Source organism: Lutra lutra, chromosome 9, assembly GCF_902655055.1.
Source record: "Lutra lutra chromosome 9, mLutLut1.2, whole genome shotgun sequence".
Taxonomy (NCBI): Eukaryota; Metazoa; Chordata; class Mammalia; order Carnivora; family Mustelidae; genus Lutra; species Lutra lutra.
This window is the reverse complement of record NC_062286.1, coordinates 117,756,769-117,784,587: the sequence shown is the minus strand read 5'-3', so window position 1 is coordinate 117,784,587 and position 27,819 is coordinate 117,756,769. Positions and strand designations below refer to the sequence as shown.

General features: G+C 52.7%; 1 protein-coding gene across 1 annotated transcript; it reads right to left on the bottom strand.

Annotated features, from left to right (window-relative positions):
* On the bottom strand, nucleotides 1-27,275 carry XKR7 (XK related 7). Its single transcript, XM_047743652.1, has 3 exons — nucleotides 26,689-27,275; nucleotides 6,474-6,676; nucleotides 1-5,213 (listed from the first exon to the last, which is right to left on the bottom strand). The coding sequence occupies exons 1-3, from the start codon at nucleotides 27,273-27,275 to the stop codon at nucleotides 4,258-4,260; spliced, it is 1,746 nt and encodes a 581-aa protein (XP_047599608.1). The 3' UTR covers nucleotides 1-4,257.
* Nucleotides 27,276-27,819: the final 544 nt, after the last annotated feature.

Genomic DNA, 27,819 nt, shown 5'->3' with positions numbered 1-27,819 from the left:
CTGTGAAGGCCCGGGGCTCCCTTCCCTTTCCACTTCTCAGGGGAAGGGGGAAGGACGGACAGCTCTCAGGGGGTCAGTTGGTGGGGGTTTTAAAAATTCTCAGAGGGAGCCAGGGCCTCTGTCCTTGAGTTCTCCAGAGGGGTTATCAGCATCTGCGTGGTTTCCTAGAACCTTCTCAATATTTTGAACCAGAGATTTCAAACTGGAGGCCCGTGGGCCAAATCTGAGATTAGTTTGGCCAGCACAGGGTTCTTCAAAAATGTCAGTTTTAGGTCCTATCGGGAGGGGCAGGCACTGCCCTGTTTTCCAGAGTCCTCACCACTCCCTATGGCATATCACTTGTTCTTCCTTCATTTTCATTACCTGAAGGCATTTGAACTTGAAACCCATACACCCCTGTCTAGGAAAACCTCCTCACTACCTAAGGTTTCTGTGAACTCCAAGCCCAAGTGAGTTCCAGGCCCTGAGGGACTTTAGCCCTGAGAAGAGCATTGGGCTGCAAGGTAAAATCTTCCCTAGTACTTCAGCCCCTTGGCCCCTCGCCAGGTCTCACCCTCCCCGGCCTCTGCTTTCCCTGACTCTTATGGTGACACACCTCTGTGGGACTCAGAGGGGCAGGGAGATGGCTGGGGGTAAGGCAGATTTGCGGGGAGACACCAGGGTGGGACAGATGAGAGGAGGGGACCAAGAAAGCCTTCCTTGTTGGGGAACCCCTGCTGGGAGGGGTGGAGGTCTGTGCTGTCCAGTCGGGGTAACAGTTACAAGGCACATGGTTTATCAGTGCATGGAGGTGTGATGAGGGGTGTGTGGTGCCTGGAGAGGTTTGGGGAGCATAGTCAACAAGCTGGGGGATCAGTTCAAGAAAACTGGGAGACAGAAGTCCACCCTGAAAATGGGGGAAATGTCTCCTGTGGGTAGAGACAGTGAGGGCAAATTTGGTACTTAGTGTCCTGTTTTCTTCCTGGCAAAATTAAGACGGACCTAACTACTGCTCAGCCTAACTCTCCCACTGACTTTCTGTGTGATCTTGGGCCAGTCCCTGGCTCTCTCTGGGCCTCCGTATCTCCTCTATAATAGATGGGGAGGGTAGGTAGCTTAGGGGACCTCAAGGGTCTGGAATATTCTCTCACTGCAAAGACTCTGTAGTGATTCTGGGAAGGACTAAGCAGCCAGGCTGGGGTGTAGGACAGAGAATGGGGAGCAGGAGGCAGGGACCCAAGGGGTCCAATTCTGACAGGGAGGAGAGGGATTGGCTGAGGTAGATTGTGTCACAGGAAAAAAAAAAGAAAAAGAACCATGAATGAGATGGTGCCCCTTCTCCACTCTGACTCCTCTATCCCAGTGAAACAAAAGGATTGACAGGGACCAGATGTAATGGGGGACAGGCCAGCAGACTAAAAGGACAGGAACGGATGGAGTCCTGAGCTCCTGGCCATATGGGGGTGGTGGAAGGGTGGTGGTCCTTGGAGGCTAAGCTCTTTCCTGGGAGTGAAAGGCAGGAGAAGGTGTCCGTGGCCTGTCTGGCGGCCCTTGACTGTGGCCATTTCCAGGGCTCAGTTGTCCCTAGAAGGGACAGAGGCCCTGAAGGTGGGTTTTGTGGGAGAGAAATATAGAAGGTGGGGATGGAGGAAGGTCCAAAATGTGGCCCTGGTTCCTCTGAGAGCCTTGTACCACATTTTAGCACTGCTGGCTCATTCCGATGTCCTGGTTCTCTGGTGCCTTCTGGAGCTGTGAGGACTCCCAACTCCCAGAGAGGGTATTTCTAACTTTTCCTTCTAGGATGCTGGCTAATGGTGCAGCCAGATGGGCTGTTTGAGGATGCAGGGGAGTAAAATTTGCCCAGGCTGACCCTCATGTCACTTCTCTGAGCCTCAGTTTCCTCCTCTGTAAGCTGGGTTGCTCAAAGCTCTCTTGTTGAGCTGTCACAGGCAGGAGCAAATTTAGGGGAGAAGCTGTCAGCCGGACCTCAGTCCGCTTCTCCACTGTTGTCGCTTCTCGAAGGGCTTTAACGCCCAACTGGCCATGGAATTCAGCCTCTGGAGACAGACTTGAGCGGAAGACAAAGTGGCTGGGTGAACTCACCAGAGGAGGTCTAGGTCACCCCAGACCTCCTCTGCCACCCATTCCCTCAGGCCTGGTTTCTGAGGCTTCTTAGGGATTGGGGAAGTAGAAGAAAGCAAGCAATAAAAGCATTCTTTGTGTGTTGGTGGGAGGGACACACACACCATCTGGGCCCACATGAATGTCTATGCAGTCACCTGTGTGGCAGGGGGTGAGGTTACTTGTGTCACAGGTGTGATGTGTACTTGCATGTATGCGTATGTGTGTATATGGGCAGTCTTGGCCTCTCTGCCTTTGGGGTCGCCCGGCACCTTGTATTCTCAGTAAATTCACTATCACCCATTACCATCTGATGGGACAGCAGGATTCTGGGACCCGTGAGACTAGCAGCCAGGCTGGGCCTCAGTTTTCCTATCTGTCACCCAAGGGGGTCTGAACCAGAAAGGGCAAAGTGACTCTCTAATTTGCATAGTCTAGGATTCTCATGGGGCTCCTCACCCCCAGCCCAGGTCTGCAGCTGTCCTTAATACTACCCGCTGTGCCCTTGTAGTGAATGCAACTTAGTTGGCATGACTGGGGAAGTAGGGACATGGTGGGTGGTTCAAGTTCTCTTTACAGGCTCTGTCCCCTCACCCCACAGAGGCAACTGCTTCTCTGCTCCTGTCCTCCCCACCGCCGCCGGACCCAGGACTCACTGTCCCAGATAGACAGGAGGGGCTATGGGTAAGTGGTCCCATGGGCACTCCACGATGTTTGGGAATAGACTACTGGTCCTAGGGATTTGTCAGATCGGAGGCAAAACAAGCCAGTTTTCCAGCTGCTATCTCAGAGAGCTGCATCTGCACGGTGACTGAGAGCCAAGATTTATGTCATGTCCCCAGAGTTAATTTTTTTCAGCTGGAAACCAGTTAGCAGTTGAAATGTCTCAAGAGTTAGGATGACAATTTCCTCTGGGGAAGATAGCTGTGGACCAAGGTGGATGGGGCATAGAACTATAAATCTGAGAAATCTAGAACTGGATTACCCATTTCTAGACTACTCCACTTACATGGGGCTCTAGAGCCCCTTCCTCCACCCCCATGGCAGGAGCTAGAACCTCCCAGAACAGAATAGCGGGGCTCCAGGGCCTTCGCCTTCATCACAGAATCCAGATCAGAGGGACTCCCTAGGACATTTTATCAGCCAAGTGTTCTAAAACTTAATCCAGAGTTAAGAATGTCTCTCTGGACCAGTTTCTCTGTCAAATGTGTTAGAACCTCATGTATAATTGAGCCCAGAGTGGCTTCCTAGACATTTTATCTGTTGTATTCAAGACCTTTATCTAGAAGGAATGTTCTAGATTCTCATCTAGAACACAGGATGGCTCCTGGAAACATTTCACCTGAGGTGTCCGGAACCTCATTCATATTAGAGCCTACAACAAAGGGTGTCTCCTGAGGAGTTCACTTTGGGAACATTCTCTGTGCGGTGGATTGAGGGTACCCCGCCCCCAGACCTGCTAATCCCTTTGTGCCTCTGCTGGCCTCAACCCCTCAGTTGCCTCAGGGTTCTTCCTCCTCTCCAGCTATAGCACTGTCCGCTCCCACCCCAACTCCCCACCCGCCCCAACTCCCGCCTTTCATTCCCTTCTTGCCCAGGATCCAGCCCTCAGAGCCCGCAGGAACTGTACCAACCTGGTCCACCAGATGCCCCCACCTCCCTCACATCTTCCATGGCCTCCTCCATCCTTCTCAGAGATCTCCTCTCCCCAGAGAAGCAGCCCACCCCCCATACCCCCCGAGGAGCACAGCGCCTAGGTCATGGGCCCCAGGCAGTTCCCTGTCTCTGGCAGGTCCACTGGGAGCAACACGTGGGTGACTCCAGGCAGGGGAGAGTGTGGGGTGCCCCTGGCACCAGATGTGGTGTGGAGGCCTTCATGAAAGTGGGGCAGCTAATGAGGACTGTAGCACCAGTTGGTGCCCTGGGCCCTAGTTCAGGGGAGATTAGGAAATGGGCCGCAGGGCTGAAAACAGGGCCTAGGGCTGAGGCCTCCACAAGGCTGTCCCCTCCCCTGAAAGTACCCAGGGGTGGGCCACTCTACCCTTGGACCAATGGATCCACACCCCTTTAACTGGGTGGCCCTGACATTCCGGGCTCAACACTGTGGTTGATGTGGGGTCAGCCAAGCCTGTCCCTCTTGGTGGGGGACACTGTGGCCTACACCGTGGTCTCATACTCCAGCAGCTCCTGGGAGGTCCCCACGCTCCGGTACTGTAGCCGAGGTGTGGCAGGAGAGGAGTACTCCAGTGCCAGAATGGTCTTCCGGAGCCGGCGGTCAATAAAATGAGCATCCCAGGCAGGATACTTCTTCCGGGGCAGGTCAATCCGAATGACAGGCCCTTCTGTCCGCAAAGGACGAGCCACTGGGGTGGGAGGCAAGCCAGGCCGCACCTGGAAGACAGGTGGCGTGGGGGTCCCTGCACGCTCGCCCCCCACAGAGACCCCATCCCTCTCGGCACCTGTAGTCCTCGGCAGGGACCTTGGGGGACTCGTGACAGCATCAGCTGGGGGGCCACAGGGTCCTGGGGTCTCCGGGCAGATGCAGCCAGGCATCTGGGGACCCAGCATGGGCCCATTGGGGTGCAGGAGGCAGTAGTACACACACATGAAGAAGATGCCCAGTGCAAAGCTGGAAGCCACCACGCAGACCAGGATGAGCGAGTGGAAGTCAGTGGAGAAGTTGCGGCTGGAGTACCAGAAGCCCGTGAGCGCGGCATTCTCCAGCAGCACGATGCAATAGTAGAGGGTCATGCGGCGGCGGCTGCGGCCCTCCTTGACATTGAACCAGCAGAAGATGTAGATGATGCCTACCACCATGTTGTAGATGATCTCTTCCCACTTGGACATGCAGAAGTCCGTCTCGCCCTGGATGACCCAGAAGGTCATGACGCACCAGTGGGCCACAATGAAGATGCCGAAGTAGAGCTTGTAGACACTGGCGAAGAGCGCGAAGGCCAGGCTGCGGGCCGCGATGGTGAACAGGTGCCACAGCACCTGGGCCACAGCGCCCTTGTAGGAGAGCGGCCGCTTGTCATCCCGTGAGTCCCGCAGCACCTTCTGGTAGGAGGCCAGCGTCCAGGCCAGGGACACGAGTGAGGCAGAGGTGGACAGGGCTGCAGAGACAGGGTGAGGGTGGGGTGGGCTGGGTTAGGGGTGGGTCTGGGTTGGGGGCGGGGTGGGGGGTCTGGGGAAAGGGGGAGGGTTCTGGGTCAGGAGCTGGGTTCTGAGGAGGTGTGAGGGAAGGGTCTATAAATCAGGGCTGTGGGGAAGGTCTGGGGGGGCAGTCTTCCAGAGCAGTGATGGGAGCAGGGAGCGTGAATGGGGCTGGGGACTTCTGCAGGAGGAGGAGCATAAAGGAAGAAGGAAGGTGGGTGACTTTGGTCTTCATAAGGGTCAGGGCCAGGTCTCTAGAACAGGGATGTCGGGGTTCAGGGGTCTCGGTGTGAGGGTGGAAAATTAGGGTCCAGGATTCTGGGAGCAAGAAAGAAGGTGAAGAGTTGGGTGGTCATGATTAGGGTATGGAGGAGCCAGGAGGGGACAGTTAGTAGCTACAGGCCACCAGGGTGAAGCTGGGTTGTGGAGAGGCGTATCCAAGCTGAGCACAGCTGAGGGCATGGGAAGACATCTGCGTGGGAAGTTTTGACTGGGGCCCAGTATCCTGGGCAAGGGGTCCTGAAGGGCCTGAGAGGGGGTGATAGAATCTTTTGGGTCATCAAAGGTAGTATGGACAGTGTCTGGGTAGGAGAAGCTTGGAGGACTCCCGGGGGTGTGGTTTTTCTGACACAGAATGGGTTGGCCTGGTCTATCAGAGTTAGGGGAGGGCCAAGGTTGGGGGTGAGAGCCGGGACCCAGCTAAGCCTGGCAGGAGTCCCCAGGAAATGAAGACCACGAGAGGGTAGATAAACAGGCTCCCTGGAGACCGAGGGTGACTGAGCAGATCTGTGAGTCAGGGGTGCCCCTGGTGGATGCAATCTGGGATCAGGACAGTTTGGGGAATGAAGGGCAGGGTCTGAGCTGCGGCGATGGGGTCAAGGGCCTCTTTGGACTTAGCAGAAATGGGGTCTGCTCTGCCCTGGCAAGGGGGAAGGGAGGAGGGGGAGAGCGGGAGCACCCAGCGGTCCCAAAAGGGAGGCAAGGAGGTGGAGGGACCAGGCCCCTCCGGACACGGAGGGTAACTGGGCCACTGGAGGGGACATGGGGGTCTCCAGCGGCCTGGAGGGTGGTGAGAGTAGCAGGAGGAGGGGCGCCTCCAAATCCCCGACAGCAAGTGGGCCGAAGTGGGGGTGGTAGGAAGAGTGGGCGGGTGCCCCTGCAGCGGACTGCGTTAGAGGAACGAGCCCTGGGGCGAGGGCGGGCGCGAGGGCGGAGCTCACCCGGCAGCAGGTCCGGCTCGCCGCCGCGGTGCACCAGAAGGCTGAGCTGCAGCACGAGCTGCGGCGCGCTGCGCAGGAAGGTCTCCAGCAGGCGCAGCATGCTCACGTCTGCGCTCTCGAACAGCATCCGCCAGTAGAAGTGGCGCCGCAGCCGCTCCCCGCGCCAGCGGCTCTGCAGCCCCAGGTACATAGCGCGCAGGTACCTGCGGGAGGGACGCCGTGCTCAGGCCTCCGTGCGCTCGCGTCCCCCTTGCGGCTCTCAAGCCACCCCCGGCCCGCAGGCGAGCGCCGGGGGGAGGGGGGACAGGTGCGCAGGGTGGCGTCGCTCACTGCGCCCAGCAGAGCGGGTGTCCTTGGCTGTAAAATGGGCATATCGGAACGATCGCCTCCGGGACTGTAGTGGAAGGAACTCCGAATGTGCTCATTAGCTTAAAGCACCGGCACAAAGTAAGCCCTTAATTCAGCATTCTCATCATCATTCTCACAGGATTCCTGACACCTGACAGTGCACTGAGATTCCACTAGCCCCGCTATTGTCCTCACTTTATAGACGAGAAAACCTGAGACCCAGAGAAGTATGCCACTTGTCCAAGGTCACCCAACTAGGAAGCAGTGGAACCAGGATTCAAACCCAGGCATTCAACCCCCAGCTTCCTGGCCTGTTCCCCAACCCCACCTCTTAGTGCCCAGTTCTTCTCCATAGGGCACAGGGAAGCTGCTCATAGGTCCCCTGGCAGGTGAGACTTTGCTGCTCCCTCTTGAGCCATTTCCCTCAACAAACTTTATGGCTCCAGCTGCTCTGCACATGCCACAGACCTTGGCTCCCAATATTCTCTCTTACCGCTGGGCGTTTGCACCTGCTGTTCCCTCTATCTGGAACCCCCTGCCCTGTCCTCCAGCCCCACTACAGCCCCATTCCCAGTAACTCCTGCTTTTCTTCCAAGTTTCCAGCTTTTAAAGTCACCTTTTCCAGGAAACCTCTGCTGACCGCTTTCTACCTGGGGTTGGGACCACTCAACACAGGCTCTCTCTAACCCACAGTGGGCTGTGACTGCCTGTTTCTTCATCCATCTCCCCCAGACTCTGAACTCTGTGAGGATGACAGGGCAGCTCGCTAACTGCTGTACCCTCAGTTCTTAGCACACAATGGGTGCTCAGTCCATGTTGGCTCAAAGAGTGAACGCAGGCATGATTGCAAGTTTGTCTTCATTGAATGGAACTCTGGTCACCCAGTAGGGGGTATGGAAGGGATTCTGAAGTCCTGAGTTCAAGGGCTGACTTTGCTTCTAATTTATTGTGTGACCTCGAGCCAGACCCTCTCTGAGCCTTAGTGAAACCTCCCAAAGTGGCTGTAAGGATGAAATGGATTTGAAAATGCTTTGCACCTGGAAAGTGCAGTGCCCGTGTAGGATAAGAAGGGGCCCGCCACCCAGAATTCCTCCCTGCCCTCGTTCTTTGCTCAGCAGCTCTGCCCCGGCCAGTTGCAGTCACAGACCCTGGCCCCGCAAACCCTGAGTTCTCTGATTCATGGGGCAGGCGCACCCTTTGCTGAAACTAGAGAGCACTCCTCCAGAAGTTATCTCCCCAGAAATCAGGGAGGAAAATCCCAACACAGATTCAGTGATCCTGTTACTTGAATCTGAGATCCGAGAACCAGGTGTTTGTGGGTCTACTACAAGATGAGAAGCGCTGGCATTTTTAAGATGTTGTTTGGGAACCTGGGGGCCCACTGTATTCAACTGTGTGTTGCCAGCCCAAGAGAGGCATCAGGGTAGTCCCTGGAATTTGGGATCACCTGATACCCAGAGTTTCCCAGGAGGAGTATCCCAGTCATAGGAATGGCATAGCCCTCTCTGGGCCTCAGTTTCTCTATCTGCCAACAAGAAGGATGGGCTTGATGACTCTGGAGATCCTTTTAGAGCTACCATTCTGGGACTCAAACTCTCTTCCCCAAAATGTGACTAGAAACATCCCATTCAGGGCCCTCCTCCCCATCCCTGGGTCTTCCAGGCACGAATCAATGGTGTAGAAACACCTTCAACATGACACAGTGTGGGACTAGCAGCTGGGAAGGGGAAGAGGCCTGTTCCCTCAGAAGCAGAATCAACAAAAGCAAAGACCCCTTGGTCTAACTCTCCCATCCAATGCTAGAAATCCTTCCGCAAATCCCAGCCCCATGTGTTTACACCTTCTGCTTGCGTGCTCTCCAGGATGGGGAGTCCCCACCTCTTGGAGCTCCTGAGCACCTCCAAACCTGGATTGTGTTTCTTCTGATGCACAGAAATTTGTTTCCCTGTACTTTCCACTCTTAAGGCCCCTGAACCGCTCCCGCCATAAGGATCCCTGAAGCATAGATTCATGTATCAAATATATTTTGATAGCTTGTTATATGCCAGGCTCTGTGCCCTTAAGTATCTCAGAGTCCCGTGGGACAGAGACAAGGTAAGACCTGAAATAGATGCTCTAAGATGTTATGGTACCCGGAGAAGAGATGGGTAGCTTTAGCTGGAGCGGGGAGATCAGGGAAGGCTGCCCAGAGGAAGAAACATTTGATCTCAGCTTTAAATCATGGGTAGGATTAGAAGGCAGGAAGGAGGGAGAAGGACATTCCAGGCAGAAGAACCAGCCAAGGCCAAGGCAGAGAGGCATGAGAGGGCACGGCCTTTTAGGGTAATGGCCAGTGGTTTGCAGGGCCTGGAGGTGTGGCTTTTCATAGGAAAGGCCATAGAAGACCGGAATTGTGAAGGGCATCAAATTCTGGACTGAAGAGTTCATCTTTTATTTTAAATCTGAATTCTATCCCACAGTCAGGAGGATGTGATCAGCTTGCTGGCTTAGAAAGCTCGCTCTGGAGGCTGGCTTGGAGGAAAGCCAGGAGAGGCTGGAGTTTGGTCCAGGCCTGAGCTGACAGGCTGAGCTAAGGCAAGGCACCGAGGAGGGGCAGAGAGCAGAGGAGGAGACGGCCAAGGGTGGTGGGTGGGCTACGAGAGAGACCAGGATGCCCTGTAGGGCTTCTGGGGAGCCCAGAACACAGACTACCTTTTCCAGCCTCCTTCTTCCCCCAGACCTATTCCCTTCTCCATTCCTGTGGCTCTGGCTTTGAACAGAAAGGAGAGACCAGCTGGTCCAACGTGAAGGGGCCTGGGGAGTTGGGGGGAGGGCGACACCCTGGAAGTTTCTCTCAGGCTGGAGGACCATCTGTTTCCTGGCCCGGGTCAGCATGAGGGAGGCCCTGGCCCGGCCAGCATCCATCACCACTTGACAGGCTGCCTGCCCACCTCCCTGCCCACTCCTGCCCCCTCCTCGGCTGGCTCCCAGGGCCCCTCGCCCCAGATAACCACAGACAAAGGGCTCACCCAGCCCAAGGCTGCTGTGGGCTGAGTAGGGAAGGGGAGGGGAAGAAAGGAGGCCTCTGAATCCCAAAAACGTGGCATTGGGCAGTGAGGGAAGACCATGGCACAGTCTGGGGATGAGAGGACCTGGGTTCAACCTCACTCTGCCTCTTTTGGCAACAGGACCCAAAACCGTGACTGTTCCTTCCAGCCGGCACTAAATGCTCATTGCCAAGGGCCTGCAAGGTTCTCATGGGCCTAGGAAACCATTGGAGGCCTGGGGAAAAAACTGGCTCTAAAACACAGGGAAAAACTGCAGAATCAAAATTAATAAATGTTTAATTAAATGTCTGCAAAACAGAACATGATATCAGCTGGTCGACACAATTTGGCTTTTATCTGGTTATATATAATTTACATTTGGTGTTTGATGTGGCTGCATTTTTTTTTTTTAAGATTTTATTTATTCATTTGAGAGAGAGACAGTGAGAGAGAGCATGAGCGAGGAGAAGGTCAGAGAGAGAAGCAGACTCCCCGCGGAGCCGGGAGCCCGATGCGGGACTCGATCCCGGGACTCCAGGATCATGACCTGAGCCGAAGGCAGTTGTCCAACCAACTGAGCCACCCAGGCGTCCCTGATGTGGCTGCATTTTAATATGCCTGATAGATGTGGGGCCCTGCCCAGGACATGTAACCTAGTTCCCTGTGCCTCAGTTTTACCTTAAGAAGGGGCCAGCACTCACCATCCTGCCTGTGTCACAGCCCCTGGGGTGAAAGGCAAGATGGCAAGACGCTGGGCTTGTGGATTTGCTTCCCAGCCCTGACCTGGATGCTGTGTAGCCTCGGGTGGTCTCTTTGCCTCTCTGAGCCTCATTTTCCTCTTTGTTGTGAGCATTGAATGAGGTGATGGGTTTGAAAATAATTTGTACACTTAAAAAGGGTGTGCATATAGGGAGAGGGAGTACATGGTAGGCAGAAGACTCGCTCCTGATCACCAAGCAGCCTCCCTTGAAACCTCCTCCAGGAAACCCACCCTATTCCACTCTAGTTGAAGGGAAGTTGGAAGAAGTTGGTTTTCACCACAGATGGGACGAATACCACCCACAGAGAAGGATGCCTCATCTCAGAGAAAGGAATCCCACCTGGGGAGGGGGGCAGGTGCGTCTTGTTTCTAACAGTCCATCCATTTTCTCCACCCTGGTTCAGACCACCATCATCTTTTGCCTTCTCGGTGGGTTCCCTATATCCACTCCTGCCCCCCTGTAGTCCATTCCCCACGTGACAACAGGCGGGGTACTTGAAAAATCAGTCCGATCGTGTCATTCCCCTTCTCAAAACCTTCCAAGGAAGGGCCTTCCATCACACTTGAAATAAAGTTCAAGGGTTTCCCTTGGCTTGCAGGCCCTAAACCATCCAGCCCTACTTGTTTCCTCATCTCAAGCCACTGCTTCTTTTGTTGCCGGCATTCCAGCTGCCCTGGAGGTTCCTTGAACCCAGTCTGATGTTCCTGACTCAGGACCTTTGCACTTGCTACTTGCTCTGCTTGGAACGCCCTTCCCCCAACATCCTCCTGCAGCTAGCTCCTTAGTGGCTCCCATGTCACCGTCTCAGAGCGGCCCCCCGGGTCACCCATCCCATGTGGCCCCCCAGTCCTCACCAAACCCCTCTCATCTGTCACATTGCCCTGTCGGATCTTCTTCATAACATACGCTATCAAACAATCTTATTGATGTACACACCGATTTTCTGTTTTATCACTGCAGCTCTATGAGTGTAGGGACTTGGGTGGCCTTGGTCACTCCCGTCTTCCCAGCATCCGTATGTGTAGTAGGCATTCAATAAATATTTGTTGAATGAATAAAGAGAGAGTGTTTGCCTGTGTCTTTCTCCTGACCTTGCAGAGTTTGCTTACTGCCAGAACTCCTGCTGGGCAACTCCTGTCCTCACTGACTCATTTCTGTCCTTCCTCCTCCAGGAAGGCTTCCTTGGTATTTCTTCGCCTGGTTGGGCCCCCCCACAGCACTGACTTCAACTGCCCGAGGCCAGTGTGAACCAGACTTAACAGACAGGTTTACCGTGTGGGAACAGGTGCTTAGGGGTCTATTTTGTGTCTAATTTGCTGACTGCCTATCATGTGCTCAGAGAAGCATGTCCTGGAGGAAATTGGAAGAGCAGATAAGTGTGTCCTGTTCAAGGTGGGGTTGGGGGCAAAAAAACCACACAGCTCTAGGGAGAAGAGAAGGCAGCAGACAGTGTGTGAAATCTTATTCAGGATTCCGTAAAGCCATCTCTTCTGGACCCCGTTGCCTCTGAGAGCAGGCAGCAGGGTCAAGAAACAGACGGAGCTCATTCCCTGCTTCCTGGATCTGGTTGCCTCTGTGACCCAGGAACCTCCCATCGTCCCCCAGACCTGGGCCGGTGGTGGGGAGCGACAGGCTCCTCTCTACTGGGTAGAAGGAAGGAGGAAGGGCTTTCATGTCCCCAAGAAGCCAGGAAGCTTCTGGGCCCAGTGTCTGGGTCGACCTGCTCTCTCCTGGTTTTGGTTCTCATGTCAGCTGGAGTCTCCAGTACCAGGCAGGATTTCTGGTCTGGGCCTCCGTCTCTGTGCAGACAGCCAGCTTGGACCTGTCCTTTTGTCTGGCTTCACATCCTGGGTCTGGGCCACTCTCTCTGTCTGCCACTCCAATCAGCCCTTGAATGAGGGGTTAGACTGTTTATTTTTCTGTTTATCTGTCAATCTGTCAGTCTTGCCCTGAGACCCTGAGTCAGTCCACCTGTCTGTCCCCGTGCTAGAGGTCATGTTGTTACTCAAATACTAGTCAGACTGACCCTAGGGTCCTGGGTCAGCCTGTCTGTCTGCTCTACGAGGCTGGGAACATCAGTCTGTCTGTCCATTGGATGTCAGGATAGCTTATCTGTCCCTTTGGATACTGGGCCTGGTTTTTCATCTGTCTGTCTGTCTCTAGAATTCTGGGCATGCCTATTGGTGCGTTTGTCTATCTTTCAGTCTCTCAGCTGCTTGGTCTGTCTGGTGGTCTGTTGCTCATCTCGTGGCTCGGCATGACTGCCAGCTCTCCTGCCATCCGCCCCTGCCTGCTCCTCCTTTCCCAACTCTGGGTCTCTTTCTGTCTGTCTGCGTCTCTCACATCCTCAGCTCCTCCATCTGTCGGTCTCGGCGTCTCTGAGTGTGTGTTCTCGCCCCTTTCCACTCCCCCTCATGGCTCTGGGCCAAAAACACAGCAGCTTCCAGCGGCTCCTCCACTCGGGCTCCATCCAGGAACCACCTCCCTGCACGGCAAGCTCTCCTGTCTTCCACCCAGGCCAGGCCTGCAGACTCTGGAAGGTTGAGCAGGCGGCACGGAGCCGGCAGGGCTGGTAGGAAGGAGCAGAGACCCCACGCGAGCTGAGCCCCTTACTGTTCTGTGGGTCTGTAGGGGAACAGTGTGCAGGTATGAATAATAATGATAATAGCTCACATTTATTGAGCACCAACTGTACGTTAAGCCTTGTCATACAGATTGTCCGTTCCTCCCAGCCAATCTTTGAGGTGGGCACTATTACCATCCTCACTTTACAGATGAAGAAACAGAGCCAGAAAGAGAGTGGAAGTTGTATAAAGTCCCACAGCAAATTAGCGTCAGACCTAGGACTCAGACTTCGTTCTCCATGGGTCCCTGCCTTGGAGAAGGTGGCTTGGTTCCCTGGAATGTGGGTGGCGCGGCTGCCAGGGAAGACCGATGCTGGGCAGGGATGGACCTGAAAGCTTTGCCTGGAACGGCACGGGTTCAGAGAAAACAGGAGAGGTGACCATAGTCACTGGAGTCAGGGGACCCAGGCTCAATCCTTCACTAGACTTTCTGCGAAAGTCCAAGCCCTCTGGGGGCCTCAGTCCCCCTCTGCAAAACGAGCCCTAGTAACAGGATTCTTGCCTATGGAAAGGGGTTTCCATAAGACCCCTCGCCCCACCTGTCCAGTTCTGGTGACGGCAGATGTCTTGAACCCAAGTACTTCCCTCCACCAGGTGGCATCACTCTGGGGCCGGCCACTGAACTCTGAGCCATGGCGGCCTCCCTCCTCGATGGTCTCCTTCCTTCCTTGCCCTCCTGGAGCTTAGTCTTAACACAGCTACCTGAGGGATCCTGTAAAATCCTAGATCAGGCCACGCCACGCCTTACAGTACACCGTGACCTTGAGATCCAGGTTTGTCCACCTCTAGGACCTCAACTCCCTCCATCTTTCCCCTCTAATGAGTCCCCAGCTGTTTCCTGAATGCCCCAGGCCCATTCCAGCCTCTGGGCCTCTGCCTAGAAGGGGCTTCACCGAGAGAATTCTCATTCTTTTCCTCTCAGCTCTGTGTCACCTCCTCAGGGAGGCCTTCCTAGACCCCACCCCCCCCCCCCCCACCACGAAGCACTTCTACCTGCCCCTCTGGCCGCTTTCCATCCTGTCACCCTGTTTTCTTTTCTTAATTAACACATATCACCCCCTGAAATGGTCTAATTTCTCGCTTCCGTATTTGTCATCTGTCTCTCTGATGGTGTGGGGACCCTGGTTGTCCTGTTTTCTGCTATGCCCCTAGGGCCTGGCATAGAGTTAATGTTCAATATTTATTTGTTTCTTGAATGAGTGAATGTGTGAATGTACTTTATAAACTCTGCTTTGGAAGCTCCCCAAGGAAAGGCAGTCAAGGACCCAAGCCCGGGGGAGACCTGTGTTCAGATTCCGGATCCATCATTTATTGTCTGCGTAGTCTTGAGCAAGCTGCTTCCCACCCTGAACCCCTCAGCTCAATGCCCACTTTATGGGGTAGCTATGAAATCAGAAAATAGTGATATGCATAAAATTTCCAGCCCAGTGGTGGGCGCTCGACCAGTGGGAGGTTCAAGAGGCTGGGAGACTCAGAGAACCCAGCCCGAAGCGGAGGCCTTGTAGTTTCTGGTTTAGTTCCTGGTAGACCTGAGACCTGCTCCCAGGCTGGCTTTCCCAGGTGCTCATTGAATCTGTCCCCAGGAGGCAGAGGGTCAGAGAAGTCCCTTTGTGGGGAATCCTAGGGCAGGGTCTTCTTTGGGGGTCTTTGTCCTTCCCCTGAAAACAGCTGCTACTCTTTGGAAGGCCTTCTGAATGTACTTGGCTAAAATTCTCCCTGCAGCCCTGGGAGGTTTTGTGGGCACGATCCCCATTTTCTGGAGTCTCTGAAAAGAGGAGGGTTATTTGACATTGATTCACCCAGCATTTTTAAAAACCTATTGTGTGCCAAGACCTGTGCTAAAATGCTGATGGACACGACAGTGAGCAAAACAGACCCAGTCCACCTGGTGTGACCCAAGTAGGAGAGCTGGACATTATTTAAATCAATGTGTAAACGGGGATAAACATTCCCTGGCTTCCGGACATGCTCCAAACAGGACTCTGGGCTCCAGTACTGAGGAAGCCGGGGCCTGGTTCTGCTTGCGGGGAGACGTGGCCGTCAGGGAAAGCTTCTGTAGCAGGTGGGTACTGAGCTGTGATCTGAAGCAGGCACAGGAGTTAACCGGCTGAAGGAGGGAGGAAAGGGAATTTCTGGTGGAGGAACAACAAGGGCAAAGGTCCTGAGTGGCCAGGAAGCCGTACATGGTCAGAAGGGCTGTAGCTTGGAGAAGGAGGTGAGAAAGTGAGTGGGGGGAAGGGGGACATGGTGAAGCATTTGGCCTTTATCATAAGAGTAATGGGGAGCCATGGAGAGATTTTAAACAAGGGAACAATGGTACAGCTAGCTCGTACCTCTGCCTTTTAGAGGGAGCATTCTGTGGGCAGCAGAGGCGGGGAGAGGCAAGGGAGGAAGGTGGGAGAGTTGAGTATGGCCCCCCACAGAAGGGCATGGACTCCAGAAGCAAACAGCAGGCACTTGGAGACGTGACTTGCCCAAGGTCAACAGCCAGAAGCATCAGAGCTGCATCTCAACTCAGGAATAGTGTTTCTGGCATTTCACCACCAGGTGCAAATCAAGCTGAGTCAGGCCCTGAGGACCCAGATGCAGTCTGTGAGTCCTCTGGGACAAACTGGACCCCCTCCCCTTCCTTGCAATGGGGCCCAGAAAGCTCTTACAGGGAACGGCCTGGAGGCTCCCTTCCCATCTGTCTATCCCTCAATACTGAGCGCTCCTGTAAGGATGCAAAATGGGACCTTCCTGGGGTTGGCAGCCAAATGAGTCATAAATGTCAGAAAAGAATGTGATTTTACACGTTTGGCTCCTATTTCGTGCAGCGCTGAGAGCCGGGCTGTTTCCCTCCTCCTTAGCAGCCCTCTACGAAGTCACGGCACCTCTTTTTTTGCTGGGCTAAGGCCAAACATTTCCCTGCCACTAATTTTAGGCTCTGGCTGAAAAGCTGAGACCCTCTCCCCTCCCACCCACTGCCATCAGCTCTTCTTTTCAGTCAGCAGGGAAGCAGGCAGCCCCTCTCCGGCAAAGCATTTGGGACCAGGTTCCCACCTCTTTTGTCCTTCACTGTATGAATGCAGCCAGATCTCTGCCTCTCTCTGGGTCTCACTTTCCCTACCGGTGAAATGGGTGCAGAGCAGAGACTAAAGTCCAGTACCCCATACTCTAGCCCAGGGCTTGTTGCTCCACATCCCCCTACTTCTCTCTTTTCCTCATATCCCTGGGCAGAGCTGTCCCTGTGTGGCCAGGCATGAGCCAGTGGGGGAAGAGGGCTGGGTCCAGTCTCTTGGTGGCATCTGAAAGTACTGATCTGAAAGGAGACCAAGGAAGGCAAAAAGTACCACTTCTATCTGTCCCTGGCCCGTGAGCCCCTAGAAGGTAGAGAGGCCAAGCTGTTCTTATGGGGGTACTCTGGGAAAAGAGAGCTGGGTGTCTTGTCTAGAAAGCAGAGCTGCTCTAGCTGATTCCTGCCCTGGGAGAATGTGAGCCCAATATGATGGAATTTCAATTTTTTAGGAATAGATGGAAATGAGAATATTTGTGCCCCCAAAAATTCCAATTTAGAAATGTTGGCAACTAATTTTTAAAAACACTGTATGAATTTTTATTTATTTTTATTATTTTTTTAAGAGAGGGAGAGGCGATGGGGAAGGGGCAGAGAGGGAGGGAGAGAGAAAGAGAGAATCCCAAGCTGCTTCCATGCCCAGCAAAGAGCCTGATTTGGGGCTTGAACTCACAATTCTGAGATCATGACATGAGCTGAAATCGAGAGTTGGATGCTTAACTGACTGAGCCACCCAGGCACCCCTACCATATGAATTTTTAAGAAATTATTAATCTTTTTTTAAGGTGTGATAATGGTATTACATATTTTAGTTATACTTTTTATAAAAGTCTATCTTTTCATTTTTTTTAAAAGATTTTATTTATTTATTTGAGGCGGGGGGGAGGGCATGAGCAGGGGGAAGGGCAGAGGGAGAAGGAGACTCCTTACCAGCAGGGAACCCAATGCGGGGCTCCATCCTAGGACTCTGGAATCTTGACCTGAGCTGAAGGTAGACGCCCAAACGACTGAGCCACCCAGGCACCCAAAAGTCTAACTTTTTAGAAATGTACTGAAATATTTATGGATGCAGTGGTATGATGTCTGAGATTTGCTTCAGAATAACATGGAAGGGAAAAAATTGGGGTAGGATCCAGACCTATAGTGTCCAACATCTAAGTGTCCCACTCTAGCCACATATGGCTATTTAAGTTTAAATTAATCAAAATAAAATACAATTTAAAATTCAGCTTCTCAGTCCACTAAGCACCCTTCAAATGCTCAATAGTTATGCATGGCTAGTGGCTGCTGTATTGAACAGTGCAGGCATAGGGCATTTCCATCACGGCAGAAAGTTCTATTGGATGCCACTGGCCTAGATAAAGCAAGGTTGGCCAGGAGTAAATTGCTGAAGCAGGGCTGTAGCACGGGGGGGCATCATTATCCTGTTCTCTCTACTTTTGTATATTTAAATTTTTTCCACAATGAAAGGTTTCATCAAGCAGTAGGGACACACGAACACATCCTTGGGCTGGATTTGCCCGCAAGCCCGCAGGCCACTGATTTGCAACCAGTGGTGTGACAGCTAAGCCTCGTAAAGGCCCCAAGTTCGATCCAGAGAGTCTTAAAACTGTAAGGGGCTTTGCAGATCATCTAGTTTACCCTCCAAACGGGGGGGCAGGAGGCCCTGCTATCGCTTCCCTGCCAAAGTCAGCTGCTCCTGACTGTACGCGAGTGGCCTGGAGGAGTTCACGGCTTTGGGAACTGACCCCTCTGTTCCTGGACAGCCTGATTGTCTGGCTGTCTTGTTCCTATCCAGATTCTGCCTCTCTTGGACACTGGGTTATCATCTGTCTTCACACTATCTCTGGAGCCACAGGAAAAAAGTGTCCTTCCTTGAAAGGCTGTCTGTGGATGAGGGTTAGAGAACGTTCGGAGCCCTGACGCCCCTCCTCCTCCCCCTATTTTGACTAAGTAAGTGAGGTGGGCTGCTACTTGGGCCAATAATAATACTGATAACAATAAATATTTCCTGAACATAGATATGTGAAAGTCCCATACATTTATGTGATCCCAGGACACGTTTACAAGAACTTTAAGAGGCGGGTACGCTCACCATCCCCATTTCACAGATGAGACTAGCGCTCTGGCTGCTGAGACAACTTGCCCGGGGACACACAACGAGGAAATCATGGAGCCATGAGCCCACCAGCACCCCAAGCTCTCAGCTACCCTGCCCTCACATCTGAGCCCTAGGGAACTCACCCAGTGTTCTCGAGCCCCTGATTGGACTTGACAGATGGGGCAACTGAATCCCAGGCAGGGAAGTGTCTTTCTCAAGATTCTGATTTCAAACATTCCATTCAGTTTACAAGAACATTTATTGAGCACCTACTGGATCCGTCTCCTGAGCCAGCCATTCACCACACCAGCATCCTCCTGGGAACCTAGCCCCAGGGCTGTTCCGACCACATCTTATACAAATATAAATTTGCTGCCCTTAGCCTGCATTTGTCCACTGCCACTGTGGAAGGCTGCAGATGGAGGCCTGGCAGACCCCAGCAGTGCCCATAACTGCCCTGGGGTCCCACACTGCCTTAGCACCCCCACATCAGCCACGAACACAAAGCCTGCTTCAACAGACTCATGTTCTAATAACTACTAGGTACCTCGCTGAAGCTGGCCAAGTGCAGGGTCCCTGACAGCAACAGAGGCTCTGCTCTGGGCCAATCACCATGGGGACCAGGGAAAAGAAAGGACAAAGCCTCACCTTCCCAGAGGCTTGTCATCTGGTAGGAGAACCGGCTAGGTGGGCAGGGGATCACAACAGAATATGTTGGGGACTGTGGGACTGAAGAGGAATGAGTAATTGTGCCCAGAGGGCAAAGTCTGAGAGGAAGAACCAGCATGTTAACAATGGGTACTTTATAATCAAATCAAAATTTAAAAATATCTTTCTGATTTTTTTTCCCTCTCCAAAGCAATACATGGTTGATTGTGTTGTAAGAATACTCTTAACTAGCGGAGGGCAGGGTCGCTTGGTGGTCACACATGTGGGCTTGGGAGCCTGACAGCATCCCTTTAAGCCCAAGCTTTGCTACTTACAAACTGGGAAGCTGTTAGCTCTTTGTACTGTATTTCCACATCTGTAGTATGGGCCAGTAAGGCTAGCTCACACTAATGGAACACTTATGCTGAGTCCTGGACAAAGCAGGCTCCTTACATTTATCAATAAGCCTTCACTATGGCTACCTGTCTAGCCATGGGATGTTATCATCCCACCTCACAGATGAGGAAACTGAGAGAGGTTAAGTGACTTGCCCAAGGTCATACAGCTCATACGTGGCAGAGTCAGAGTTTGAGCTCCACAGCCCTCGTTCTTTGTCACCACACCCCCTACTTGACAGAATTGTGGTGAAGAGGAATGATCTCATTGAAGTTTCTATAAAGGTAACTAAAATTTTCAGTAATATCTGGCTTTCTAAAAGCAGGTGAGTGTATACATGTATTTCTTAATTAATTAAAAACCAAAGGAAATCTTTAAGCAATACAAGAAATATATAATTAGTAAGTGGCAATCTCTCATAACCCCACCTCTGTGTGCCACCCCCCCAAGATTTTGAGGGGAGAGGAGTCTTTGTACCTTTTCTGTGCCACCTGAGGTTTCAACAAGTGCCTACAGTTCCTTTATAAACAGACACGACAACTAAACAATTTCCACTTTAGATTGAAAGTAACAACTTGGGGCTCCTGGGTGGCTCAGTTGGTTAAGTGTCTACCTTCAGCTTAGGTCATGATCCTGGAGTCCTGGGTTGAGCTCTGCATCGGGCTCCCTGCTCAGTGGAGAGTCTGCTTCTCCCTCTGCCCCTCCCCACTGTTTATGCTCTCTCTCTGCTCTGTCTCATTCTCTCGAATAAATAAATAAATAAATAAATAAATAAATAAATAAATAAATAAAAGCTTAAACAACAACAACAACAATAACAATAACAACAACAACTTGACTGACAGAGTGGGAGGTGGGGTCTGAAGGGTCTTGAGGGCAGGATGGGTTTGTTCAGGGAAAGTTTCTCAGAACAGGCAGCCTCTGAGCTTGACTTGGAAGGATGCGCAGAATTTCACTGGGAGGAAAATGGGACAGGGTATTGCTAGAAGGACCATGGGCAGCTGCTCAGAGGCATGAAGGGAAAAATTGTGTGGCTTGCTTTTTAGAGGGTCAGAGCAGTGAGGAGACAAAAGGCCAAGAGGCAAAGGGCTCTGACACCAAGCTAAAGCATCCGGACCTGCTCGAGAGGCAGAGGGGACCCCGGGCTGGCCCTCTGGCTCTGGAGTGATGGCAAGGTCCGAGCTGAGCATTTGAAATATCCTTCCGGCTGCAGGTGGAGGCGGGATGGGGTGGGGTGGGGTGGGGGGAACTGGAGGCTGATAGGATTTCCCAGGGGAGGACTTTCAAGACCCTAACAAAGGCAGGGTGGTGAATGGAGAGGCCAGAGTAGATCCCAACCCATCCTCCTTCTCTCCCTAGGGACCTTTGCCCCAGCTGCCTGGGTTCAAAGCCATTTCCTGGCAGCCCTCCATCCTCCCCACAGGGCTTCTCCTGTGTGGTCTTTATAGATCAAACAGGGGACGCTGGGCCCAGCTGCCGCTGCTGTGTCTGTTAGGAGCAGCTCTAATGGCCTGTTGCAGCCGGATGGGCAGATAGAAGGGGGTGGGGGGTGGGGGAGCACCTCCAGGAGAGGAGTCTCCCAGGAGGTGGGTGGCAAGGCTGGCCTGGAACAACCCTGCAAAGTCAGAACAGGGAGGAACCTAGTGGATAATCCTTGAGTTGGGAGGTGGATCGAGGGTGAAGGCTTGTAAAATGTTTCAGCTGTGGTGGTCAAAACAAAATCCTAGATAGGTAACCCAAATATCAGAAAAGAGAGACTCAGATTTCAGGTTGCAATGATGGTGTGAAGGCAGTGAAAGAGTCTGAAAACCACTGTGAAATCCAACCCCTGACCAGTTTTATAGAGAATAATACAAATAGTAAAAAACAAAACAAAACAAAATTTAAAGAGTAAACACTGAAGAGATTTGCACACTTCCTGTGTTCCAGGAGCCGTGCTAAGCACTAGGTATACATTATTTAATTTAACTCCCCCCTCAAGCCACATGGGAAAGGTACCATTATTAGAATGTCCATTTTGCAGATGAGAAAACCAAGGCACAGACAAGTTATACCATTTGCCCCCATCACAGGAAGTGGCAGACACAGGATGTATGTGGCGGATTCTAGAGCGTGAGTTCTTAATCATTAACATTCTGGCCCCAGTGGGGAAAATGACAAAAGAGGGACAGATACTAAGAGGGACAGACACCTTGTCCGCTGTGCCTGAAACAGACCCCCCCCCCCTGCAGTTACTACCCTGGTCCAGCTCCCATCTTCCCTCACCCGGATCATGGAGCAGCGTCCTCCCAGGTCTCCAGACTTATCCTGGCCTCCCACCACTCTGTTTTCTGACACTCAGGGTGCCCATTGTAAAACAGAAGTCAAGACCCTCTTCCTTCCCTGCTCAAGTTCTCTGGGGCTCCCACTTCATTCGAGTGAAAGGCCTAGTCTTCCCATGGCCTGTGGAGCCCTGCATGACCCAGCTCCCGCCAGCCCCTCCACTGTCCCCGGACTCTCTGCTTCAGCCACATGGGCCTTCTCCTTGCTCTTCTCTTTCCCTCTGCCTTGGCCATCCTTCCCTAGGCCTCCACACAGCTCACCCTCACCTCATTCAGTCCTCTGTCCCTATGCCAAGTCCTGGCAGGGGCCTGCCTGGATCACCTTCCCTCAAAGAGCCACAGCCTCCTCCCTGGGACACTGTAGCCCCCTGAGCTATTTCATTTCTTCCATAGCACTTATCAGTTGACCCATTAGATTTCGTATTATGTTTACAATATATATCATATTTGATTTTACTTGTTTATTGTTTCCCCCATTAGACTATTGATCGCCACGAGAGCAGAGACTTCGTCTTATTCACCACTCTATTCCCAGCATGTAGCACAGTGCCTGGTATACAGTAGGTGCCGCATATATATGTGTGGAATGAATGACTACAGATTAAATGAACAGGTACCTTTGAGGCCCTCTTGCCCTCCTGCCCCCTCCTTGGTCATGTGCGAAGTGAGCAAATCTTCTGCAGCGATGAAAGGGAGTAGTGATGTCACTACTCACCTCCAGGGGTCCTGAATACTTAACAATGGGACCAGCCCTTCTCTAAATCCTCAGCAGGCATTATCAGATGAAACTAGAAACAACCCAGAAGGTGGTACGATGATGGGCCCTAGATGATAAAGGGGCAACTCAGGCACTGGGAGATTATATAGCTTGTCACCATCACATACAGAAAGTGAGCTGAGGACATTTGAATCCAGAATCTGGACTCTTAACCTTTAAGCCAATAATATAGCTTCCCAGAGAGAAGACCCAGAGTCTGACTTTCACACCCAGTTGGTCACTAATTCATTTCAGAACTTCTCTTGAGTGCAGGTGTGAGGAGGCAGAGGGAGGGAGCAGTGGTGGGCATAGAGGGAGTGTTTAGAGGTAAGGCCTTCCCTCTAAAGGCCGGCCTGCCTGCCTCCCTCCATCCCTCCCTCCGCATTTTGGATCCCCAGATCCTGACAGCCTCAGAGGAATCCTATGCCAGATCATCTCCCACTAATTGGTTTAGCAAACTATGCTTATCTGGGCAAAGCTTGGCCCCAGTGAGTTCAAGATTAGGGAAAGCAGGATTCATGGTTTACTGCTCTGCTGCCCACAGGGTCAGAGAAGACAGGGTTAGGACTTTAATTGGCTTAACAACCCTGAGTGGCTTAACAACTCCGAAGGTTAGGGCTGGGGAGCCAGGGAGGAATGAAAACGCAGGTTGCTGTCCAGCTCACAGCCAGCTTCATGTCCCACCAAAGGATTTTCTCAGGGAGTCATCTGTCTTTGTGTGAGTCCATGGCTCCGGGATCCTCCCATGCAGCCAGTGTGGGGGTGCCAGAGATAGGACTTGGCCTTGGGAGTTGGAGAAAGCTGGGTTGGCACCTCCCCTCCCCCTACTTCCTCAGTGGATGAACTTGGACAAGTTACTTGACTTCTCTGAGCCTCATTTTCTTGTCTGGCGGGGTATATCAATTGTCACCAGAGGGGAGGTTTCAGGGTAAGATGAGAGCCAGGGTCTGGAGCACCTCATAAAGGGCCTGTTGGGTAGGCAGGATCCATGAATTCCTTCCCTTCCTCTGCCTGCTCAGAGCCCCATTTTGTGTTTAAAATAATAATAATGCCCATTCCACAGGGTTGTTTGGGAACAGAATCCAGCCTAATCAGTTGAACCCATGTGCCGTCACAGGTCTGTGTTACCTGGCTCTTCAAAGTACACAGACTTTTGATTCAGCATTGTTAAGCTTCAGGAGTTGCAAGTAATTTTTATAATTCAAAGTATTTTATTCAGAATTGAGGGTGTGGGATTAGAAGGTGGACTGACCAGTCTCCCAGGTTGGATCCTGTAGGGCTCAGACATACCTCTCTTCCCTCATTACTCCAGGTTCTACCACTCAGAACATCTGCACCAAGGCCTGCCAAACAGTGAACATGTTCATTGTGGGAACATTTCACGTGGTAAGCAAACATATGCCAACATTGCTTAATTTCTAGGAATGCCAGCCCCAGTGGCTTCTCTCTGTCTCGTCTGGGTTTTCCTCCATTAGCCAGACCCTCAGCCATTTTAGAATCCAGAGCTTTGGGGACAGGGGTCCAGAGGCTTTAGCTCTGATAACCAGTCCCAGTGTCAGAATTCCAGAAAGAAGGTCATCAGATCTGATAGTCTCATTTTACACAGGAAAATTGAGGCCCAGAGATGGGAAGAGTCTTACCCAAGGTCACCTAGCAAGCTAGTTACAAACCTCGATGGAGCCATGGGCTTCCTGATCCTCGCCCCCAGTCCAGCATGATCCCCACAATACACTTTCTCCCCATCCTCGCCCACAATGTTCAAATCCCTCCCCCTCCTTTCACATTCTTATCTCAGTGCAGCAGAAGCTCTGGCTTCTATCTCCTGGAATCTTGGGCTCTCAGACTCATAATTCTTTGAGCTTGGGGAACACTTTAGTGGCAGAACTGCAGGGTGGATAAATTGAACTTGGGCTTTGAAGACAGAGAGTCCTAAGTCCCAGCTCTTCTACTCCTTAGCTGTGTGACCTTGGGCAAGGATGCCCCCTTTCTGAGCCTCCATTCCCTCAGCTGTTAAGTAGGAATGACAATACAACCACATCCCAGGAGTATTAGGAGGGACACAGGAGATGAAACAGGTAAAAAATCAACCAACAGGCTTGACACAAAGGGAGTACCTAATAAAATAATTGTTACAGAACTATAAGTTAAGGCTCTCATACTCCTAATGCCTAAGTGAAATGGTCCAGAGGTGATCAAAGGGAATGAAACTGGACAAACTGAAGCAAATATCCCCTGTCTAAATTGCTACAGGCCTGATACTCCTAGATTCCTTTTTTTTTACCCAAGAGAAGCTAGAACTCCGGATTTTTGAAATATTATACAAGCCAAACAAGACACTTCTGTAAGCCATATTCAACCCCAGGATCATTAGTTTGTCATCCCTGCAAAATCATCTCATCCCAACCCCCTCACTTTACAAACGGGGGAGAGTAGAAATAGCTCTTGTATCTGAGAAGCCATGGAGCTTGAGGGACCCTCAGCCATCTTCAGCCACTCTCTTGAGACCTTCACCCCTACCCCCATGGTCATTTTTTGCCCTGTTTAAGGGAAACTCAGTTTATCTTCAAGAAAGAAGTATTTGTTTCTTGTAAGAAGATTCTGAACAAGGGGAGGAGGGGGTTTGAGGTAGCCAGTGAGTTGAGGGGCAGCTGGCCCACTTTAGGCTAAAGGGAAAGGGGGATGAATTTGGCTGCCAAGAATAGGAAGTTACCATTTCAGAATCTAAAAATATCTATCACCATCTGTCCACTCGGGCACAGAATGATAAATGCAGATTAGTTCCTGGATGTAGACATGAATATTTTTATGTGTCAAGCTAATAATAATAACACCACCTTGTGTGGATAGAGCTCCACCTCCGTATTCCCCCAGGGCAAGCTAAATGGAATATACACATCATCTCAGCAAGCCATGGATGGGGAAACCAAGGCACAGAGAAACTCAGCAACACAACAAGGGTGACACAGCAAGTGAGCAGCTGGGACAAACCCTGGGAGTCCTGTTTCCAACCCTCAGCCCAGTACTGAATCTTCTGAGTTAGGCAGAATGTGTTAACAAGTAGCAGAATAAATATAACAACAGCAGTAATCACACTTTACATCTCTATAGTGACTTTGACTTTTTCTGTGCTTTCCCCACATCTGTGATCATGATAATCTATTACATTCCTAAAATACATTACAGTCTGCAAGGCCTTCGCATAGACCTCCTCTCACCTGATCATCCCAACAGGTAAGAAAAGGTGATGGTAGACCAGTGAGATGAGATAAGGAGGGATTCTCCCTTGTTTCACAGGTGAGGAAACTAAGGCTTGGAGGGAGGTTTATCTAAGATCACATAGTGGGCAAGTTCATTCTCTCAGTGCACAGTAGAGCCTAAGTTACCAGAGCAATTTTGATTCAAGGGGAACCCCAGGTTCAAAATTCCCCCACTGGCCCCCCCCTCCCCCGTCTCCAATTAGCTCAGCTCAGCAGACAGACTGGAAGTGGGCTGCTTGTACAAAGCCTCAGTTTTGTTTTACTGCCCTGGGATTAAAGGACAGCTAGTGGCCATCTAATCTCAGATTGAAGATCCCAAATCCCTTTGGCCCTGTTGGGGTAGGGGAGAGAGTGGGGGACTCCTAGGAAACAGAAGAAGCCAAACTGCTTCTCAGCAGGGTCTGGCACACCCTTAACCAGAAGTCCAAAAAGTTTGGGCGGGATATTCATTTAGCTGCCTCAAATTCTGTTTCTCCCGGGAGGCTGGGAGTGGACTGCAATTCCAAACTGAGAACCGTTTGCGAGCAAGGAAGGACTTCTGAGATCTTTCCTAAGCTGAGGCTTGGCACTCAGGAAGAGGAGTGGGCTGGAGGGAGCCCTGGGGCCCTGTTCCAAGCTTCACACATCCCCTTCAGCCCTTCTCATTCACACCCCTGAGGATCACTTTCTCTCTTCTTGTCCCATTCCTTCCTCCCTCAATGGCCAGATCAGAGAGGATGGCACTGGGGTTGGTCAGAGTTTGAGGGCAGAGGTCAGAGAGAAGCTGGCAGAGAAGAAATCAGAGCTGCAATAGGGTGGGGCGGGGCGGAGGTCAGGACGCAAGGGGGGCCTGGAGAGGTCAGAGTAGGGTTGGGGCGACAGGTAGACCCCTCGCCACCCCCACTCCTCGAGCTCAGCTCCCTCCACCTGCGCTTCTCCTACCTCCAGACCTGGCCGAGCTGCAGGAGGTGGACGAGGGTCTGCAGCAGCCAGACGCAGAGGCGGCAGCAGCGGCGGCGGTAGGCGCTGGCCGAGGAGGGCGCGGGCCCGGGACCCAGCTGGGGGCTGCCTTCTTTGGTCCGGAAGGCGGCGGCGCTGTCCTTGGTGCTGATGGAGGGCCCTCCGGCCTCGCTGTCCTTGGTGCTGACGGCGGGTCCCGGGGCGCCCGCGGGTTCCGAGTAATCGTAGACGAACCAGCGGAAGCTGAGCAGCTGCACAACCAGCGAGGGCAGGAGCACGAATAACAACGTGAGGCCGAAGTAGGTGTGCTGACCCTGCAGGTAGTAGGAGGCCGCCAGCCACAGGTCCGTGGCGCCGTCGGAGAAGAACACGAGCAGCGCGCACAGCACCCAGCAGCAGTCCCGCAGCTCGTAGCGCGGCCCCGAGCCCCCCGCCCCGGTCACTACAGGGCTCCCGGCCGCCACTGCCGCCGCCTCCCCGCGCCCGCCCGCACCACTCCGGGCTCCTCCGGCCGCCCCCTCCGGCCCCGGGCCGGCCGCGGCCGCCGCTCCATCCGACTTCGCGGCCATGTTGGCGGAGCAGGAGGCGGGGAGCGACTTCCGGGCGGCGGAGGGGGTGGGGTGCGGAGTGGGGAGGACCCTGTGCGGGAGGCTCCCGCCTCCTCCTCTTCCTCCGCTCCTCTTCTTCCTCCTTCCCTCTACTTCAATTATTCATTCCCCTCGGCGCCGCCCCCGTCCCTCCCCCACCCCGCCAGGGCTGCGGCCGGATGGGGGCAGCTCCCCAGGGAAGGGAGGGGGGAAGGGAGGGGAGAGCATCCCAGGTCACCCTCTCCTTCCTTCCTCAGAGGCGTGGGGCCCCAGCCACACGCTTTCTGCCTCTCACCCCCACCCCACTGCACTTCTTTATTTCCCTTTTCTTCACCGCCCCCTCTCCAAACTCTCCTCTGCCATTTATCTCCTCTGTTTACCTCCAGTGGCCTAGGTCTGAGGAGGGTAGGGGATAGGGGACTTGGAAGCAAGGGGCTGCCTAGGCAGGCACCTCAGTAACTCTTTATCAATCACTGGATGCTAACTAGCCATTTCCTAGTTTCCAGAGTGTTTGCATATTGTTCTA